Genomic DNA, 22567 nt, shown 5'->3' with positions numbered 1-22567 from the left:
TCTAAACACATCAAAAACATCTAAACCAAGCATTATACCATTTAAAATATGAAAACAAGGAAATAAGCATTGGACACAACATTTTATCACACAATTAACTATAAAACCTACATAAAAACACAAGTAAAATAGGTACAAATGAGAGTGTATCAGGGAAAATCTTCATTCCCAACCAATGTGGGACAAAGCTAATAAGCTTTTCCTCACTTAAAATTCCATCTCAAATGGGTCTACTTTGAGAACCAATTTCTCATTCACCCATTATCAATTTTGAGCGTATAATATATCGATCTCTTCGTCTCACTGCGAAGAATCCGAATCCACTTTGACCCGACCCAAATCGGATGTGGACCCTACATATATTTATACCACAAAATGGCCACTTAAAATGTCATTTTAGTGCTATTTTTCCAACAATCCCCCACATGAATGAAAATTGATTTTCAAGGGAATTTTGAAATCAGAAACAACTGCGTTCAACGGTTGATTCCTGCATAGCAAAGGTAGGTGTAACCCTTTGAACCTTGCCTCGTGAGATCTATATACTCTACTGGCTGTACGGTAGAACGCAATGTCTTTGAACCGACTGCCGTTTGTGTAGACATTGACAAATCTCACACAGGAACCATCCAACCACGTCCTGTTCTCATGAGTGTGCCCATTTTGGTCGTGGGACACCTGCCTGGTTCTGCAAGAGTTTCTAAAGAATTAAGCCCAATTCAATTCTCCTTTGAAGTGACCCACACTTCTCTCTCACATAGGTGATTCTTTCTCGAGTTTCCCGCAACTCAACACATGTTAATTGACTTTGCGCACTTAGCAAAAATCAATTCAACAATCGAATCATTAAAGCACTAATGTGCTAGCCTCTGTCGGGACTCACTGTTTTAACGAGGAGTGGTAGGGAGTCCGGGACCCCCACAATGACATGCTATTCCATAATTTAGTTGTCCCATTGAACCTAGGTGCCAGCTAGGTTGGGTATCCACTATGGAAGTTTTAGCTCAGGAGCTTTAGACCCATTCCTCGTGCCAACCTCTCGACAACTTCTTTGCTTAACCCTTTGGTTAGCGAATCCGCTATATTGTCTATTGACCTCACGAAGTCAATCGAGACAACACCAGTTGCGAGAAGTTGTTTAATGGTGTTATGTCTACGACGCATATGTCTAGACTTACCATTATACATATGACTCTTTACTCTCCCGATTGTTGCTTGACTATCACAATGCACACAAATTGGAGGTACAGATCTTTCTCAACTAGGAATGTCTTCCAAAAAATGGCGTAGCCATTCAGCCTCTTCACAGCATTTGTCCAAGGCAATCATTTCAGATTCCATTGTGGATCTAGCTATTACTGTTTGCTTGGAAGATTTCCACGCAACGGCTGCACCGGCTAGTGTAAACACATAACCACTCGTGGATTTAGAATCCTTAATGTCAGATATCCAACTTGCGTCGCTATACCCTTTGAGTACAGCAGGATATCTTACATAGTGCAGTCCGAAATCACGAGTATACCTTAAGTATCTCATGACTCTCACTATTGCCTTCTAGTGCATTTCACCGGGATTGCTAGTATACCTACTAAGTTTACTAACCGCGAAGGCAATATCCGGCCTTGTACAACTCATAAGATACATCAAACTACCAATAACCCGAGCATACTCTACTTGAGAGATACACTGTCCGTGGTTTTTGGTCAGTTGAAAGTTTGTATCAAATGGTGTTTTAGCCAATTGATTATCATCCTTGTTAAACTTTCCAAGGATTTTATCAACATAATGAGATTGGCTCAACACAAGACCGTCAGGTCTTTTGATGATCTTAATCCCGAGGATTAAATCAGCCAAACCCATATCTTTCATGTCAAATCTTGCATTTAACATGTTCTTGGTAGACTTGATCATTCGATCATTACTACCAACGATGAGTATATCATCCACATATAAACAAAGAATGGCGTAGCCATCTACCGTTTCCTTAACGTAGATACATTTGTCACTTTCGTTTATTTTAAACCCATTAGTTAACATCGAGTGGTCAAACTTCTCGTGCCATTGCTTAGGCGCTTGTTTCAAACCATAGAGCGATTTAACTAATTTACATACTTTCTTTTCTTGGCCTGGAACCACAAACCCTTCGGGTTGGTCCATGTAGATTTCCTCTTCTAACTCACCATTTAAGAAAGCTGTTTTTACATCCATTTGATGAACTTCCAAATTCCGCAATGCGGCTATGGCAAGGATCATCCTAATGGAATTTATTCTCGTCACAGGAGAATACGTATCGAAGTAATCAAGGCCTTCTCGTTGCCTATAACCCTTGATTACAAGTCTAGCCTTATACTTCTCGATGGAANCTTGATTACAAGTCTAGCCTTATACTTCTCGATGGAACCATCTGGTTTCATTTTCCTTTTAAAGACCCACTTGGATCCTAAAGGTTTACAACCCGGAGAAAGATCAACAAGTTCCCAAGTGTGATTCTGTAGGATAGAATCCACTTCACTTTTGATAGCTTCCTTCCACATAGGACCTTCCGTAGAAGTCACAGCTTCTCGATAAGTCCTGGGTTCGTTCTCTATCAAACAAGATAGAAAATCCGGTTCATTTTCTATCAAACAAGTTAGAGTGTTCGAATCATACTCTAACAAGTAAGTTAGAAAATCTGGACCAAATGATTTTTCAACTCTCGCCCGTTTACTACGTCTCGGCTCGAGCTCGGTTATTTCCTTAGAATGCCCGCCATCATCGTCCATAGTAACATCCACCTCTCGAAGTGATGTACTCAGTCCGTCGACCTCTCGAAGTGTATCGATCACTCGAGGTGCATCGATCTCTCGAAGTGACGTACTTGGTCTCTCACTGGACCTACAGGAAATACATTTTCAAAGAAACATGCATTCCTTGATTCAATTATAGTGTTCTTATGCACGTCCTGATTTTGGGATTCATGTACTAAGAATCGATAAGCACTACTATTGTGTGCATATCCAATAAAGATACAATCCACCGTCTTTGGACCTATCTTTATTTTCTTTGGTGTTGGAACCAAAACTTTGGCAAGACACCCCCACACTTTGAGGTATTGGTAAGAAGGCTTCCTACCTTTCCACAGCTCATAAGGAGTCTTATCGAGCTTCTTCCTACCTTTCCACAGCTCATAAGGAGTCTTATCGAGCTTCTTGCTACCTTTCCACAGCTCATAAGGAGTCTTATCGAGCTTCTTGTGAGGTACCTTATTCAAAAGGTAATTACTTGTCAAAATCGCCTCACCCCACATGCATTGAGGTAGGCCCGAACTTATAAGCATCGCATTCATCATCTCTTGAGGTAGGCCCGAACTTATAAGCATCGCATTCATCATCTCTTTCAATGTACGATTCTTACGTTCGATCGCATTCATCATCTCTTTCAATGTACGATTCTTACGTTCGGCGATACCATTCGATTGATTCAATGTACGATTCTTACGTTCGGCGATACCATTCGATTGAGGTGCATAAGGTGCAGTACGCTCGTGTATTATTCCAACACTCGCACAGAAGTCACTGATAGGTACTTCGTACTCACCACCTCTATCGCTTCTAACCTTTTTAATCTTTCGATTAAGTTGGTTTTCCACTTCATTCTTATAAAGAACGAATTTTTCCTTGGCTTCGTCTTTGCTCTTTAGCAAATACACATAGAAAAATCGTGTCCAATCGTCGATAAACGTAATAAAATACTTATTACCACCTCTCGATTGAATCGATCTAAAATCGCACAAATCGCTATGTACCAATTCTAGTGGCTTAGTCTCCCTTTCAACCGATTTGAAGGGAGCTTTCGTTAGTTTTGCCTCAACACAAATTTCGCACTTATTTGTATTAACTTGAAAATTAGGGATATGGTTCATGCTAATTAATCTACGCATAGAATTAAAATTAACATGACCTAGTCTACCATGCCACAAATTGGAAGACTCAAGCAAGTAAACGGAATTAACTATGCTTTTATTGATAATCGGCATTACATTGAGCTTAAAAAGCCCGTCAGTTACATAACCCTTACCAACAAACATCCCTAACTTTGACAAAACTACTTTGTCAGATTTGAAGACCATCTTGAATCCATGCTTGTTCAACAACGAGCCAGAAACAAGATTCTTCCTAAGGTCCGGAACATACAGCACATTGTTCAATGTCAGTTCCTTCCCGGAAGTCATCTTCAAAATCACTTTGCCTACGCCCTCCACAGCGGACTGAGCAGAATTTCCCATCCAAACCTTCTCGCCCTCAACGGCTTCAAAGGTGTTGAACATCTCCCGGTTGCAGCATAAATGCCTCGTTGCACCGGTGTCAATGAACCACTCGCGCGGGTTGGAGCCCACCAGGTTCACCTCCGTAACCATAGCCGAAAGGCTAATCTCGGCCACCTTTTGGCTCACATCACCAACTACGTTGGCTTCAAAACCCTTTTTCTTCTTTGGAGCCTTGCACTCCGTAGCCTTGTAACCCTTTTTCTTCTTTGGAGCCTTGCACTCCGTAGCCTTGTGGCCAATTTTCTTCTTTGGAGCCTTGCACTCCGTAGCCTTGTGGCCAATCTTGCCACAGTTGTAGCATTTCCCTTGGAACTTGCCTTTGGAAACGCCACCTCTCAGACCCAGCTTCTGCTTTCCCTTTTTGGCCTTCTTGGAGCTCTGTCCGTGCTCCACCACGTTGGCCTTGGCACCTCTCACGAGAGGTTCCTTTCCATCACTGTTCCTGTTCCCCTCTTCGACTTGGAGTCGCTGGATCAGGTCCTCTAGGCTCATCTCCTTTCGCTTATGCTTCAGGTAGTTCTTGAAGTCCTTCCATCCTGGAGGCAATAAGTGGATCATCGATGCCACTTGGAAGGATTCACTAATCACCATGCCCTCGTCACGGATCTCATCGAAGAGCAACTGCAAGTCTTCGGCTTGACTGAGCACAGTCTTTGAATCCACCATTTTAAAGTCGAGGAACCGGCCAACCACAAATTTCTTTTGCCCGGCGTCCTCACTTTGGTACTTGTGGTCCAAAGCTGCCCACAGCGCCTTGGCTGTGTCAATTTTACGATAAACATCGTAAAGGGAGTCAACTAACCCATTCATAATGTAGTTGCGGCAAAGGAAGTCAGAATCCTTCCAAAGCCCAACAGCCATTACCGAGTGAGGATCTTGTTCCTTAACCACTGGAACCGTCTCGGTCAAGAACCTTGACAAGCCGAGAGTAGCGAGGTAGAACAGCATCTTTTGCTGCCATCTCTTAAAGTATGATCCCGAAAACTTGTCCGGCTTTTCAGCCGAACCACTTGGTACCGTAGGTACCCTCATCGTGGGGATATACCCCTCAGAGCTGACACCCCCTTGTGAACCTATGTTCACTGGTGCCTGGGAAGGTGCAACAGTGTTGCCGTTCCCACCATTGTTGTCACCAACGACATTCAGATTAACACCCTCAGTGTTTTCCATTTCTTTCCAGAAATTCGAGAATCAGAAAGAGAAGAAGCAGATAAGGTTTTAAGACTGTTACAAGGTTGATCTCGAAAATACAAGGAAATAACGAAAATACAAACAGAAAGTTATCCACGAAGGATCAATATTACAGGAAATATCACAACCTACAAAAGGTTGAAAACCTGAACTACGGTTGAGGATGAAATTCGGACGATCTCGGGTGGTTGGAAGCACGAGTCGTGTTGCCACTCTCCTTAAAACCTTATTTACCGCCTCCCGGGTGCTGGAGCGTTGCGGTCTAGGTTTCCCAGGATAAAACGTACTACGATCCAATCGTTCGAGCACACGAACTTGGATCCGGCGAACTAGGAACGTGGGTTCAACGCAGGTGGCTAGAAGGAAATGTGAGCAGAGTTTTGAGGAGAAAGCAGTGTATTGTACTGTGTTCCAAACCTGCTGCTCACAATGAATATATAGTGGAGGAAATGGATCATAGCATTAATCATGGCATTGATAATCCATTTGTAACCTCCTCCCACTAGCAGAATACTTAATTCTGTCATTAGCACACATTTACACCCACTACTAAGTCCATTATTCACGAAATAACTCTGAAAATAATGATTGGAATTAATCAAATTAATTCCGTAATATCAAAAGTCATTTCTGAACGGACACAGTAGGTGAAACGTTGCGTTCGAGAGGTTACTGGAGTCGCAGTGCGAGACATGGTTCAGACTGTGAACCATCGAGACATCGCCGTGCCGCGAGACGTCGAGAAGTGCAAGCTTCGAGACATCATGGCACTGGTCCACGAGACACGCGACATCGCACTCGCACGCGAACGACCTTCGAGAGGTCGACTCCGCTGAGCTTCGAGACCTCGAACTATCTCTCGAGGTCAGCTCATTTGATGTCTCGAACGAGAGATCAGTTCGATCTCTTCCATCTCAGACCACATGTTCCGAACGACATTCGTGCCCGCGCACACGAGTTCAAGCCTTTCCGAACTCATTTTGGGATTTGATTTGCACCCCCTGCGCGCGAGAGAGAGCCTCTATGCCATACAAGTCAGTTAGCCTTAAAAAGGCTCTTGTATTTATAGTGGGGCAAATCTTCATTCCCAACCAATGTGGGACAAAGCTAATAAGTTTTTTCTCACTTAAAATTCCATCTCAAATGGGTCTACTTTGAGAACTAATTTCTCATTCACCCATTATCCATTTTGAGCGTATAATATATCGATCTCTTCGTCTCACTACGAAGAATCCGAATCCACTTTGACCCGACCCAAATCAGATGTGGACCCTACATATATTTATACCACAAAATGACCACTTAAAATGTCATTTTAGTGCTATTTTTCAAACACTATAGTCTACAGATGAGAATTACATAGAACCATACATATAATATAATCATTTTTCAAGAAAAATAACACCATAAATGAATGGTGCATGGAAATCATTAAAATTAAAGCTAGGGTATCGACTAAAAAAAAATAAAGATTTCATTATTTCAAGAGCCTATTAAAGTCGCAACAAATTAAATGTCTAAAGTCTTAATTGAAAAATTTGAAGATTTATTATATACTAGCGTTTATAGATCAACCATAGTGACTTAATAAATTATCAGTAATAGTTACGATAACTTCCCAACCTGTAAAGAATTATTCACCAAATAAATTTAATTATAAACCACGAAGCAATGATCATCATATCCTTGAAGATTTAACTAACAAGAACAATCATTTAACGAGGTCTCGAAAATTTTGACAGAGATAAAAGATGCTACGGCGGTGGATACAAATCCTCCAAGACTATAGCTACAAGCCACAGCCATTTTGTCAAGAAATCTTCCGGTGATGATTGAAGAACAAGGAAGGTGTTTCAAGTCCAACGTAAGCCCAAATCCAGCAGCCACTCCTGTCCCCAGTAGAATGGACACTACCTTCTCCAACATCATAAACCCAACCCAAAAAACATTTGTAAAATAACAAATCACAATAATACAAATTAATAACAATAATAAAATAATAATAATAATAATAATAAGTGGGATTGATTAAAAGCTGTACCTTGTCGCCGTACAGATTAAATTTAACGAGTCCCTGGTAGGAGTGATCCCCAGATTTCCCATGGAATACTGCTGACACAATTTGCACGAAAGAATACAAAATTCCAATCCCATTCACAGCTACTGTGTATCTGCAATCACTTTTTCTCTTTTAGTTATAGGATGAAAGAATATTGGAAAATTGGGCTAAGTCTAATTAAATCGGTTTGACTGTTTTTTTTTTTTTTTTTAGGAAGGTTTGACTGTTAATTTAGTAATTATAAAATTACAAATTTGACTCCCAGTTGGAATGATCTATATATTGACCTTCTTGATTTAATGAGTCGGTGAATTATGGACAATTGTTGCATGGAAGCTAGTGAAGGGTCAAATCCAGCAATTCAGCATTGTCTCTTCAAAATGTGGTGAAATAAAGTTGTGCATTCGTTATGAGCTATAACTTTTAGTGTAATGGTAATTGCTTGATCCTAACAACTGTATCAAGTCACGGGTTCGATAGATATAACAAAGAGTAAAACTGTTCAATTAAGACTAACGGGTATTGTTAGGCGGAGGCAAGTGAAGGACGACTAAGTCCAACACTCGGCCGGCCTTCCTCTTGAAAATATAATGTGACCAACTAGGGTCATAAGATGAGCTTATCCAGTGCACTCCTCCGAGTATTGTTTGTGAGTTTTTCTAGTCACTCAAAAAAAAAAAGAATATATATACTAAGAGGATGAAGAGTTTGAGGGTGTAAAATTGCTCACCGATAGGCGGAAAACTTGTTGAAGGTGAATTGGGGTTTGACATCGAAATCGAAAGCAATGTTGTTGTCGCAGTTTTTGTCGTTGTCGGAGGTGGCGGAGAGGAAGAGGATGACGGAAACAACCTGGCCGGCAAGCGAAAGTAACCTCAGTACAAGATTCAACATGGCTAAACGACCCATTTGATCTTATATATGTATGATAAGAGCAATAATATGTGTCTGCAGAGATCAAAGTTCCAATGTTCTTTTTGCTTCAACTCTCTTCAATTCTTCACTATTTTATATAGAAGAGTTAATTGTGTGAACATTGGGGACCGGCTTGTCTAAGCCAGCACATTGATGAGTACGTGATCAATCGGCCGGGGTTCATCTTTATTAGAAGCAATTTTAATGAAATTATTTTAGTTTTTTTTTCTTTAAAAAGTATTTAATTAATCCCAATTTTTTAGTTTTTATTAATGAATATATCCATGGTCAGAAGATACTACTTTACTAGTGCTTTTTTACTAGTGTGACTATGCATGATACATCTAGTTATTGACCTTTAATAATTATAAGGTTCCGAGCTATTGACTTTCTCAGTTCAAATTAATTAACTATAAAAATCTTAAATTGATTACTTCTTTATAATTATTTACCGATTAAAATCACACGACAGATTTTATTCATAGCATATTCCAATAACAAATTTCTCGTAAATTAAAGTATTAACAATATCTAGCTCAATTAAAAGTGTATATGGGTGTACCATGCTTTGGGATATATATTTATGGCCACCAACCATGAATGTAGGTTTCATTTTAATGGCGATTGATGATGTTTATTAATATGGTCCTACGGCTAGCTAAGGCTGTCAGGAGCCAAGGGAAGATCTAATAAATACCAATAGGTTCAACTTTGGCGGCAAATTTATTACATATATTATAGTATTATATACTTAAGTTTATGTCACAACGTAAATCTGAATCACTATATAATGTATATTAGATCAAGTTAATTAATGAATATACACTACAAACTATAACTTTTAATTTAACTTTTAATTTAACTCGCAAAAAATATTTGTAGTCAAACAAATTTGAAATTTTAACTAATAGTAAACGTCTAAGTCTTTGTGGAAAATTTTGATGAACACAATAGATGATACAGCGGTGGATACAAATCCTCCAAGGCTAAAGCTAGAAGCTACAAGCATTTTGCTAAGAAAACTTTTGGCTATGATCGAAGCACAAGGAAGGTGTTTCAAGTCTAACGTAAGACCAAATCCGGCAGCTGCTCCTGTCCCCAGTACGACGGACATTATCTTCTCCGACATCATCAACCCATGCCAAAAACATTTTGTTAAAAAAAAAGATTAAATTATTTTTTAAAAAAATAAAGTGGAAATTAATTTGAATTATAATGTGATCTGTTCAATATACACCTTTATGCTTTATTACACAAAAATAAGATTTAATTTATTCAAAATACACTCTTAAATAGTAACAGTTTTTCTTATCAGCTAAGAAGAGTACAAAGATGTTTCTATAGTTAGAATTCTTCATCACTCAATATATGAGCATGCTGTATATATGTACTTTCAGCTCATTAGAGCTTCTTCTGTGCTTGAATTTTACTAGCAGCACTGTGGGAACAGCCTCTCGAAATGAATGGAGTTCTTTTTGTGCAACAACAAAATAATTTAACTTTCATTATCAGCATGAATAGCCTCCAGAATAAACAAAGGAGGAACATGAAACCAAGAAACACAACTAGACAAAATCTTCAATACAAGCTGCGTAATCTAAGGTCCCTGCAAAACGTACAAATCCCGGATTCCCCAAAGGTCCCTGAAAAGCATATCGAACTTTCTGGGCATACAAAACCTCCTGGGTATCCATCTCCACATCCCACCACACCCCCATTTCCTCCGCCCCCAGTCGAATCATCACTTCCCTGACCCCCATTGCCTCCGCCCCCAATCGAATCACCACCTCCCTCACCCCCATTGCCTCCTCCCCCAGTCGAATCACCACCTCCCTGATCCCCATTGACTCCGCCCCCAGTCGAATCATTCCCTCCTTGACTCCCATTGCCTCCGCCCCCAGTCGAATCATCCCCTCCCTGACCCCCATTGCCTCCGCCCCCATCCGAATCATCACCTCCCTTACCCCCATGGCCTCCGTCATGACCTCCCTGACCCCCATGGCCTCCGCCAGGGCCTCCCTGGCCCCCATGGCCTCCGCCTGAGTTGGACCCGTTTTCCGCATCGGGGCCTGTAAAGAATTATTTAGCCAATAAGCTTAATTATAAACCACCAAACAATAACCACCATATCCTTGAAGATTTAACTAACAAGAAAATACACCTAACGAGCTCTCGAAAATTTTGACAGAGGTAAAAGATGTTGCGGCGGTGGATACAAATCCTCCAAGACTATAGCTACAAGCCACAGCCATTCTGTTAAGAAATCTTCCGGTGATGACTGTAGAACAAGGAAGGTGTTTCAAGTCCAACGTAAGCCCAAATCCGGCAGCCACTCCTGTCCCCAGTAGAATGGACACTACCTTCTCCAACATCATAAACCCAACCCAAAAACATTTATAAATTAACAAATCAGAATATGAAATACAAATTAATAATAATAATAATAATAATAAGTGGCATTGATTACAAGCTGTACCTTGTCGCCGTAGAGATTAAATTTAACGAGTCCCTGGTTGGAGTGATCCCCAGATTTCCCTTGCACTACTGCTGACACAATTTGCGCGAAAGAATAGAGAATTCCAATCCCATTCACAGCTACTGTGTATCTGCAATCACTTTTTCTCTTTTACTTATATACGATGAAAGAATATTGGAAAATTGGGCTAAGTCTAATTAAATTCGTCTGATTGTTAATTTGGTAATTGTAAAGTTTCAAATTTGACTTTCAGTTAGTTAGAATATATATGATCTATATATATATTGGTCTTCTTGATTAAATGAACTGGTCAATTATATATGGACAATAATTGTTGAGTGGAAGCTATTGAAAGGCCAAGTCTAGCAATGCCTTTCTAAAATATGGGAAAATAGAGTTGCGCATTCGCTGCCAACTATAAGTTTTAATGTAATGATAATTGTTTGATCCTAACAAATGTATTAGGTCACGGGTTTAACCCAACAAAAGTAAAAACAGTTCAATTAAGACTAATTACCAGTACGGAGAAAATTGTTGGGCAGAGGCTGGTGAAGGACTAATTCCAACACTCGACCTGCCTCTTGAAAATATAATGTGACTGACTAGGGTCATAAGAATTTAGATGAATTTATCCAATGTACACCTTCGAATATTAATTGTGAGTTTCTCAATTGACTCAAAAAAGAATATACTAAGAGGATGAAGAGTTTGAGGGTGTAAAAGTGCTCACCGATATGCGTAAAACTTGTTGAAGGTGAATTGGGGTTTGACGTTGAAATCGAAAGCAACGTTGTTGTCGCAGTTTTTGTTGTTGTTGTCGGAGGTGGCGGAGAGGAAGTGGATGATGGAAACAACTTTTCCGACAAGCGAAAGTAACCTCAGTACAAGATTCAACATGGCTAAACGACCCATTTGATGTTATGTATGATAAAAGCAATATTTGTCTGCAGTGATCAAAGTTCCAATAATGTTCTTTTTGCTTCAATTCAACTCTCTTCTTCACTATTTTATATAGAAGAGTTAATTGTGTGAACATTGTGGATTTGTCGATCGGCTTGTCTAAGCCAGCACATGGATGAGTACGAACGTGATCAATCGGCCGGCGGGGTTCAACTTTAATTTATTAGAAGCAATTTTAACGAAATTATTTTAGTTTTATTTCTTTAAAAAGTATTTAATTAATCCCAATTTTTAGTTTTTATTAATGAATATATCCATCAGGTTTCTGAAGATACTACTTTACTAGTGACTTTTTACTAGTATAACTATGCATGATACGTCTATTTCTACCTATAGTATGAGACAAGTATTAATATTGGAGACAACCTCAATCAAGTTAATTTAGTAATCATGCATGCATAAGGTTATGATTTATTAGTTTTTTTTTTTTTCAGTTCAAACTAGTTAACTATACTATAAACAACTTAAAATGATTATTTTCTTATGATCATTTGTCAGTACAATTAAAATCACACGACAAGTTTTACTTATACTACATATTCCAATAACAAATTTCTCATAATTAAACGTGGATATGGGTGTACCAAGCTTTGGGATATTTAGAGCATCCTTATCAATGAAATTTTTTCGCGGTTTTTGAGGAGATTTTGTAAGTGTGATCAGTGTATGCGCCCGCATGGGCGCAGCGGATGGTTGGGCAATGATTTGGTCAGAAATTACTCTACTATGAACCTTCATTTGTAGATGAATTGCTTTCACTCTCTCTCATGTCATGGTGACAACTTTTTTTTTACATAAACCACCAAATATGCACTCGTATAGATGCTCTTTGCCACCAACCATGAATATAGGTTTCATTTTATTGGCGATTGATGAGGCTTATTAATTTGGTCGATCCTACGGCTAGGCTGTCAAGAGCCAAGGTGTTGGGTCCCTCCATGTGAAGAAAGTTGGCAACATAAGTTTGAGGGGGGAGGTTCACAACAAAAAGACAAAGAGAAAAAGAGATTATTCCTTTTACCATGTGAATCTAGAAAATATTTTTGTCCTAGATAGTGTTGATGTCTTTGATAAATTTGTAGATGTATGGCTCATGTGGTATCTTAAAACTTTGTACTCAAGATTTGTGATAGTGAAAACTGTTGGGAAATAGCATAAAATGACATTTTAAGTGGTTATTTTGTGATACAATTATATGTGAGTCTACCTTCAATTCAGATCAGGTCAAAGTGAATTCGAGTTTTTCGTAATTAGCCAACGAGATTGATATATATTGTACGCTCAAAATGAATAATGGGTGAATGAGAAATTCGTTCCCAAAGTAGACTCATTTGAGATATAAATTCATGTGGAAAAGCTTTAAAGTAAGCTTTTGTTTCACATTAGTAAGAGAAGTGGGGTTACACCACTATTTATACAAGAACATTTTTATACAAGAGCATTTTAAGGTATATTGACTAGTATAGCATAAAGGCTCTCTTGTAGGGGATTGCAAAATCAAATCATGTCTAAACTAGAGCAAGTTAATGAAGAATATATAGTAGTGACTATACCTTTTAATTCAACCCTTAAAAAGTATTTGTAGTCAACAAATTTAAAAATTTTAACTAACAGTAAACGTCCAAGTCTTTTTGGAAAATTTTGATGGACACAATAGATGATAGGGCGGTGGATACAAATCCTCCAAGACTAAAGCTAGAAGCTACAAGCATTTTGCTAAGAAAACTTTTGGCGATGATTGAAGAACAAGAAAGGTGTTTCAAGTCTAACGTAAGACCAAATCCAGCAGCCGCTCCTGTTCCCAGTACGACCGACATTATCTTCTCCAACATCATCAACCCATGCCAAAAACATTTTGTTAAAAAAAATTATAGATTAAATTATTTTTAAAAAATAAAGTGGAAATTAATTTGGATTATAATGTGATTAAAAACTGTACCTCGTCGGCGTACAGATTAAATTTAACGAGTTCTTCGGAAGATTCCTCGGACTGCCCATGCACTACTGCTAACACAATTTGGAGGAAGGAATAAAAGATTCCAATTCCATTTACAGCTACTGAGTATCTGAAACCATTCCAGGTAACTTTCAATCACTTATCGGTATATAATGATTAGTGGCAGTTAGAATGATGTCACTCGACTAGACTATAATGTAAAAATTGAATCATATCAATTAGTTAGTTTAAGTTATAATTTTTATAAATTCACATGTTTTTCTTTTATTTTTTAACATGAGATTATTGGACTCTTAACGCTCTCATCTGGTGGACAACCATATCATTTTAAAGCTAATGATTGACCACTTGCAATTGGATTGGAACATTCTATTTCCTCTGATTATATTCAATTTTTCAGTGTGGTTTGATCTATCTGTATTATAACTCAGTTGAGTAACTTTAAGCCCTTGACCCAATCTTAATTAGATTCTAACCAGGACAACCTCAAACTAAATTAGTAATTTCTAAGTTAGATTATACATGAAAGCTCTCTATTAGCATTTAGCTGATTTTTTTATCGTGGTCATTTGCTAGTTAGAACTATAAGGTGAATTTCATTAATTCGAGCTGCGACTAAATAGCGGTGGCAAGTTATTTCATAATAAACCAAAGAGTGGTTTGAAGGTAGAAAACTGACCGGTAGGAGAAAAAATCGTTGAAGGTGAATTTGGTTTTGACGTCGACGTCATACATGAAAGCAGCGTGGTCGTAGTTGTTGCCGGAGGTGGCGGAGACGAAGACGATGATGGAAACGACGAGGCTGGCAAACGAAACTATCCTCAGTGCAAGATTCAACACTTGTAAATAACCACCCATTTGATCGATCTTACGTATGTTAAAAAGGTATATATTTGTCTGCAGAGGTTAAAAAGTTCCAACTTGTCTTTTTGCTTCCATTCTCTTCCTCACCAATTTATATAGAAAACTTGTGTGAATAAGTTTTTGAGTTAAGGATACTATAGTTTTTTTTTTTTTTTTTTTTAAGTACTCTACTGAGTCTCGAACCCACTCCCATCATCCATGTAGGAGTGTTAACCGGGACATCGAATGCCACTAGACGATACTATAGTGAGTTAAGGATACTATAGTGAGGATGTGTACAAGGTAAATTTTATCTCCTGATTTTAATTGGTAAATGATAGGTAAGTTTCTTATAACTAATTGACTTGAATCAAGAAAATTAATAGGTCGGTTACTAAGTCAACAACCGGATCAACTTTAATTGTGGTTGTCCCAATGTATTTTTTGCTTAGTATACTTATTATACTCTTTTAAAGTATCATGATATAGCCCATAAATAGGTGGTCAAGTGTGTTAGAACATGACTCTTGTATCTGAGTTGAATTTTGCCAACACTTTTTCGATTGAGTCTGTCACACTATTTTTGTGTAATTTGTAAATTATTGTACATTAGTAAGATTTATTTAGTAATGACTGGAGTTAATTCCATTTTTGGTCCTAGATTTATAAGTGACAATCCACTTTTAATCCTTTTTTATTAGAACATCCTCATTTAGTCATAGTATTATTGTGGCATAACCATTTTTAGTCATCTTTCAACAAAATCATTAAATTTTCGTTAAATACAAACACATTTCAATCGTTTTTATACAAATTAAATTGAACCGTTATATTTTTTATGTTTATCTTTTTGAAAAAATTAATAATTGAAGACCGAAATACCCTTGTATTTAACGATATTTAAACTGTTTTGTTGATAAAGGACAAAAAATGGTCATGCCACAATACCAAAAGTAGATGTTTTAATAAAAAATGACTTCAAGTGGATTGTCACCTATAAATCTAAGACAAAAAATAGAATTAACTCTAATGACTGTGAGTTGCCCTCGTCACAAAAAAAATTATAATATTGAAAATATTAAATAATTAATTAATGGATACAACCACTATTTTGAATCTTCGAATTACTAGGTATTGTTCCAAGCGTTGAGATATGGTCACCAACCATGAATGAGTGTAGGTTTCATTCTATTGAGTATTGACGGACTATGTAACTATATATGAACTTCAGAAGTCAAAACAACTAAACGTCATAGATTTAATTAGTTTGTTAATCATTAGTAATTAATTAGTATCAGTAATCTATTTATTAATAAGGAAGATATCTGTGTGTGTGTGAAAATTTAACTGGGTTTGCAAAAGGGAAGATTCACCTGCGAATTTGGGCCGCCAAGGAGCCCATTGGACAAAACAGACCCGTTATGTTGACAATATGACAATTGTACTGTGTTCAAAATCAAGCCCAAAGCTTCGTCATTCCCAACTTTGAATAAATAAGTTTTAATCCCATTGTGGCTACTAGGAAAACAAAACTTAACGAGTCTTAGAGTATTCTCATTAGATGGCTTTTAAGTAGTTTTCTATAGGATTAATTGTGGAGTGAAAGAGAGAGAATGTTTTAGATCTTCGTACGAAGAGCTGTTTTTTTTTGTTTCCACAGTAGACCCCATCAAAAATTAAAAATACAGCGCACTGGGTGCGTGAGGCGCACCAGAAGTGCCCATCCGAACGCATTAACCATCAGTTTTTAGAAACATTTTTCTGACAATTCTTTTTTTTTTTTCTTTCTCCTTCCTCATTCTCTCCTAACAATTTGTGAAAAAACTATATTGAGGATGCTATAAACAATATTAAGATATATAGATATTGACGTGGCATGTCTAAATCAATATACTTAAGCTATTACTTCATGAACTAAAATAATAATAAAAAAATTGAATGATGGGGGAAAATTCGCAATTACTATCTAAAGGTGTCCATTGGATAAATTCCATGCTTTAACCTTAGCTGGCAAAGAATTACGTAGAGATAAAATCAACCTAAATTGCTCATAACTTACCTGTTCAAATTGAAAATGTCAATATGTTATTTTAAATAAGAGTCAAATTTGTAACATTGCGATTATAATTAGCTTTACTAAAAATAATACGGAGTAATATATAAATCCGTATTTCCTTCCTATTGTCGGAGTTCATAATAGAAAACAAATTATATTCAAATGAATATATATAGTAGCTTTAGAAGCCTCGAAAAAAGAAATAGGAAGAAACGTCAAACGTCCAAATTAAGAATATATTCCTCGGATTGGATAAAGAGACACCACTTACCCAAATCCCATATTTTTCTTTCTTTCTTTCTTCTATCCTAGCTAGGGCTTGTCTTTTAGGATAGAAACATCATCATATTCTTCATCATCATCATCATCACCATCATCATCTCATCTAATCCTTTCAATCCCACTTTGGAAAAAGGGGATGAGGGGCGGTCAAAAATTTTATGCCCTTCATTGACCACCAAAAAAAAGCACTGTTTGGCTGCATTATAATTGCCCCCATCATCCTTAAAGGAACCACCGCACAAAACAAGGCCATGCAAACATGTATTGCCGTGCAATCCAAATACGACGTAAGTGTTTGATAACGTAAGATAATTATAGTATGTATGTGGTGAGCCTGCACGGACAAGCTAAGGATTCTTCTTCATCCTGTAGTGCATTTCTGGAATAGTCTTGAGCCTAAAGCCAAAAATATCGCCCACCATATAATAAAAATATAAAAGGGGAAAAAGTTTTGGATTATTATGTATTATTGTAGGTTCATGTCTTGGCTTGTTGTCTCTATTCTTTTCAGAAGTTTTGATGATTAAGATGAGACTAATTAATAAGGAATCTCAATAGATGAAGTGTGTTGAGAGAGGATTGTAAGTGAATTAACCACAATGTGCATATGTTGATAAACTAACTACCTATAATGTTTGGAAACTTATAGTAAGTGGTTGGTTAGAAACCTAGAGTTTGATATTTGAAATGACATTTCTAATAAACTTTTATACTCCGTATCATTTTAATTATTAAAGATATGAAAAATCTTTCGTGATTATTATTGATCATTCGTTAAAAAGTGAATGTTAAGTCTTGGAGGGCCAAATTTGTCATCCTACTATAAGATCGTAATACTGGCTGCTATGCAGTTATAAGAAAATAAAATTGTCTTCAATACTAGCTATGTCATAACTTTTGGTGTAGTAAGTAGTAAGTGTTTGATCCGGTAGCTACTGGAAGGAGTGTTGTTGGGCAGGGGAATTGTTGGGTGGAAGCACAGCGAGGAAGAAATAAACGATTAATCATTATAATAAAAGGTAACAACAATGGGGGGTGGTTTGGAAGACTATAATGATGTTGAGATGTATCTAAAATTGATTTTTCTTTATTTCTAATTCTAGAGGGGTATTTAGGGTATGTTGTGGTGGGTTAGGAAAACATGCAACTTGGCGATTTGCTTTCATTTCGATGGGATTGCTGTCACAGCCACAACCATCTTAGGGGAGACAACCACAGGGCCGGGCTATATACCATTCTCTTATACATATATATATTTCTCTTCTTTTGCTTTTGCATTAATATAATGAGTATTGTTACACTATTTTCACTTTTTCCTCTCAACTAATATGTCACACTTTAATTCATAAAAATGTGATCTTAGTTTTGACTCCTTAATTTTTTTTTTCTTTATCGAATAAAATTTAACCTGACGGCAGTTTTAATTTAATTTATAAGAGTTTACTACTAATTATTTTACTTTATATATATTTTCTTCGTTCACAATCTCAATCAGTGAGTAAATGAGAAAGAATGAGGTAGCTAGGAGATAGTAGCAGGGTGCAGCTAGAAAGAAAAAGCAAAAGTTTGTGGTCGTCAGGGTGGGGGTGGAACCAATTTATTGTCGGAAATTGATGCATATATATATGTCTATGTTGTATCGCTTAGATGCACATACAATGATTCCTTTTAATCACGTGATTATTAAAACACACATTAATATGATTGCTGTCAAAAATAATAATATTAACTGCATATTAAGAAACTATTGCAACTCCATCTGTCTTCACCCTCCTGCCCTAAAGTCGGGTGAAGCACAGGGAAGTACTGTGTTCTTTAATAATTGTCAAACCTAGTACCTTGTAGTTAAGGGTTCTTATCCTAAAGCCTGATGAAGCAGTAAATGTTCTTTAACGGTTGTCAAATCTTGTATCTTGCAGTTAGCTGTTCATGCTGCCCTAAAATCCGGTGAAGCATTGAATGTTCTTTAATGATTGTTAAATTTTGCATGTATTTTGCAGTTAATAGCTGAGCATGCCCTAAAGTTGGGTGAAGCACAAAATGTTCTTTAACTAACAATTGTCAAACTATGTATCTTGCGATTAATAGCTCCTGACCTAAAGTCTAACTAGTAAAGCACTGAATGTTCTTTAATGATTGTCAAATTCTATGTCTTTTGGTTAATAACTCATGCTCGATCTAAATTAAAATCTTGTGAAACATTGGATGTTCTTTAACAATTGTCAGATCCTATATCTTAGGGTTAACAACTCAATCATGTCCTAAAGTATAGTGAAGCAAGGAATGTTCATAACAATTGTCAAAATCGCTAAATCATGCCCTAAAGTCTAGTAAAGCGCGCACTGAATGTTCTTTAACAATTGACAAATTCTGTATCTAGCGGTTACCAACTAAGCAAAGCTAGCTATTAATGAGAGATTATGGGTGAAGTAACAATTTTGTATCTAGCGGTTACCAGCTAAGCAAAACTATTAATGAGAGATTATTATGGGTTAAGTAAGGGAGGGGCATATATATAGATGAGGTTGGAGATTAGAGAAGGAACAAGGACGTCACAGAGAAAAAAAAAGTGAAAGCTGCCATGGAAACACATGAGGAGAACCTTTCACGCTGTTATTGCATGTGGCTGTGGGCATCAACAACACCACCCATTTCACATATCAAATCCATTCAATCACCACTCACAACTACGTACTTGTGTGTGTATACATATATATATATATATATATATCATCTCATCATCTTCTCTCTTCTGCATTTCTCTTTCTCCCTTTTTATTGCACCCACTTTTTTCTTTTCCTTTCTTTTCTTTCATTATTATTATTATTATTATTTAGATATCTCTCCATTTCAACAACGTTTTTGGTGGATCTGTTACCAGTACATTCCATCAACATCCCCCGGCCAGCCCAGAATATATATATATATATATATATATATATATATATATATATATATATATATATATATAATAATCTCATCTCTGCTGGATATGATATGATTTTCTTCATTTTTTTTTTAAATTTTTGCTGAAAATTGTTTAATATTTATATGACAATAGGGTGGGGTGGTTGGGGGATGCTTTTTGAACAGATGATTTCATGGATTGGTAGCTTTATTCACAGTAAACCAATTAACCTTTATTACTGAAAAAGCAAATTCCAACAAGATTCCTTACCCTCAAACATGTGGACCATCAATTACATTATAGTGTCCCATACTTGCATATATGTATATATATAATTAATCCCTTTTTTTTTTTAAGTTGGAACTATGATTGATTGATTGTGCAATCAAGAAACGGAAGACTTTCAATTCGTGAAGGATTGTTATATGTATATAAATATATATATGAATGATGGTTAAACCACTGACCTTAAGTTAGGGGGTTGCAACATCAAACAACCTCGGCCACACCTCTTTTGGCAACTTTGATTAATTGTTACCAACAATCAAGCACTTATCACGTCAAAAATTATAACTGATTTACGGTCCGTTCAAGCATTGCAATAAGCATTTTGATAGCCTCCACCCAATGAAATATAAGGCAGTTTCCTAGCTAGTTGTCAAAGGATCACAAGGAGTTAAAATGACCTAATTTGTTCATAAGTAATCGACCTAAATCAAGAAGTTCAATAGGTCGCTAAGCCAAAAGTTATAGCTAGTAGCGAATGGACAACTTTATTCTCTTATTCTTACGTAATAGTCAGCGCTATGTTTTCATGATAAGATGTTAGACTTGGCTCTTCGAGCCGCCGCCCAACACAAGTCCTCCCCCAACCCAATGGAATATAAGGCAGTTCCCTAGTTGACAAAAGACTACAAGGAGTTAAAACAACATAATTTGTTCATAGTTAGTTCAAACAAAAAAGACTAATAAACTGCTCCTATCATGGATCAAATTTTGTAATAAAGTGAACCACTTAACCAAATTGGATAGGGTTAGCCCAATCTATTCAATCCTTCATGGTACCAATGTGGAAACTAATTAATTAAAGTAGGCTTGGAGGAAAACAAGAAAAAGGGTAAGCTAGCTTTAAACAGTGTTACTTTGGGCACACTAAAGAACAAGAAAGACCAAACTGTGGTTTGACTATGAATGCAAGCAAAGCAAGCTCCAAGGTTTTCCCTCCTAAGATGTTTTTAAAATTGGTAGCTAAGCTAGTTGCTTTTGCATGGTTTTGAGTGAAAATTTGGCGTTTTTTGCTTTTTCCTTTTTGTCAATAATCTCAAAGTACTCAACCCATCAAATCTTTATGGAAGTAATTAATTCATTCCTCGTTGGTGTTTTTGCAGCAGTCTGCAATTAGTCGTTAAACTGTACAGATTAAAGCAAAAGCTAAAAGCTGTTAGCTTAAAACCATTGCGGCACGGCCTACTTTCAAATCATCCCCGCCGGGACGCTTCTCTTGGGATGGAGCTGAGGGTAAAAACCTAACAAAAACTCCGGCGAAAACTCCCAAAAGTGTGATTTTTTATTTCGGAGTTTCTGAACTGAAATCAATACTACAGATTCCGAGGAGTCAAGAAGAAAACACACGAGACAATCCTAGTGAAATTTGGTCAGACAGTTAGCTAGGCAGACACAAGGTTCTAAATTCAACTTTTTTATGTGAAATTTGTCTATTCGGGTCAGTTATGGATAACCTATATTGGTTCAGCTCCTTGTGATTCTTTGCTGTTTAGGATTATAAGACAAGTTTTATCACGATTGTACCTTCGAGCAGTGGTTACGGGTATTTGTATGGTAAGTTGAATGAGATTTAAGTTGAAGTATGGACTGAACTGAAGCTTCATTTATGAGTCTCTATACATTTCTCATGCACTGTTGGGTCAATCAGAGATGTATTCAGAGGGCTTCCAAAAGCAGGAATTGCTTAATGTTGGCCTCAAAAATGGAAATGAGAATAGACTGAGAAAGTGGGATTCCGAAGCTTCCCATGAAGGGTGTTTTTTGTTGAATGGGAGTGAGTAAAGAAAATTTTTTCAAGACTTGCAGGGCATGGGGAAGACTACTAGAGAAGCTTGCATTTATTGCACTTAGCTTCATTTATGAGTCTATATATGCAATTCTATTGCTACCCATGATTAGCTTATAATTGATGTGATACTAACATCCTAAATTATTGCAGGTAACATATAGGTAAATATGTTTTCTGGTAATCAATACACACCCTCGGACAGTGACTATGAGTTTTTCTAGGTGACTAAACAAAATAGGCGACATTGCGACAAGTACCATCATTTTAGTGAGTACCTTAACCATGATCAAATCACAAATTAAACTTGATTAGTCACAAATGACTTGGCAAACCTAGTACATACTATTGTATCTTAACATGTATGTGTATGTTAATTTTACTCAAAAACATTAGAGTCGACCACGAATTTATACTTTTATACAATTAGATTATAAGTTTTTTTACTATGTGGAAGTGTCATCCAAATTAAATGTTCAAATATCTTCTTGAGTAATGGCATACTCTTCTTGCATGTAATGAATTATGCAAAGACCATGAGAA

At 36.9% G+C, this 22567-nt stretch overlaps 1 protein-coding gene across 2 annotated transcripts; it reads right to left on the bottom strand.

Moving 5' to 3' along the window:
• Window positions 1-7105: 7105 nt before the first annotated feature.
• Window positions 7106-8537, bottom strand: LOC116000384 (CASP-like protein 4D1). 2 transcript variants are annotated; one of them, XM_031240463.1, is made up of 3 exons: window positions 8287-8537; window positions 7539-7668; window positions 7106-7411 (listed from the first exon to the last, which is right to left on the bottom strand). In XM_031240463.1, exons 1-3 carry the CDS (start codon window positions 8463-8465, stop codon window positions 7196-7198), a joined length of 525 nt encoding a protein of 174 aa, XP_031096323.1. In that variant the 5' UTR covers window positions 8466-8537; the 3' UTR covers window positions 7106-7195. The 2 variants fall into 2 exon arrangements, with proteins under 2 accessions (XP_031096323.1, XP_031096324.1); XM_031240464.1 differs by having other exon boundaries at window positions 7106-7407.
• Between the last annotated feature and the right edge of the window lie 14030 nt (window positions 8538-22567).

Source organism: Ipomoea triloba, chromosome 12 (assembly GCF_003576645.1).
Source record: "Ipomoea triloba cultivar NCNSP0323 chromosome 12, ASM357664v1".
In the NCBI taxonomy this organism is placed as follows: Eukaryota; Viridiplantae; Streptophyta; class Magnoliopsida; order Solanales; family Convolvulaceae; genus Ipomoea; species Ipomoea triloba.
This window is presented reverse-complemented; position numbering and strand designations above follow the sequence as displayed.

What these genes read in the sequence shown, in the direction of transcription:
- LOC116000384 (XM_031240463.1), bottom strand. Translation starts at nt 8,465, where the DNA reads ATGGGTCGTTTAGCCATGTTGAATCTTGTACTGAGGTTACTTTCGCTT. An exon ending in AACAAGTTTTCCGCCTATCG is followed by an intron (nt 7,669 to 8,286) that starts GTGAGCAATTTT and finishes AAGTGATTGCAG; the next exon opens with ATACACAGTAGCTGTGAATG. An exon ending in TTAATCTGTACGGCGACAAG is followed by an intron (nt 7,412 to 7,538) that starts GTACAGCTTTTA and finishes ATGTTGGAGAAG; the next exon opens with GTAGTGTCCATTCTACTGGG.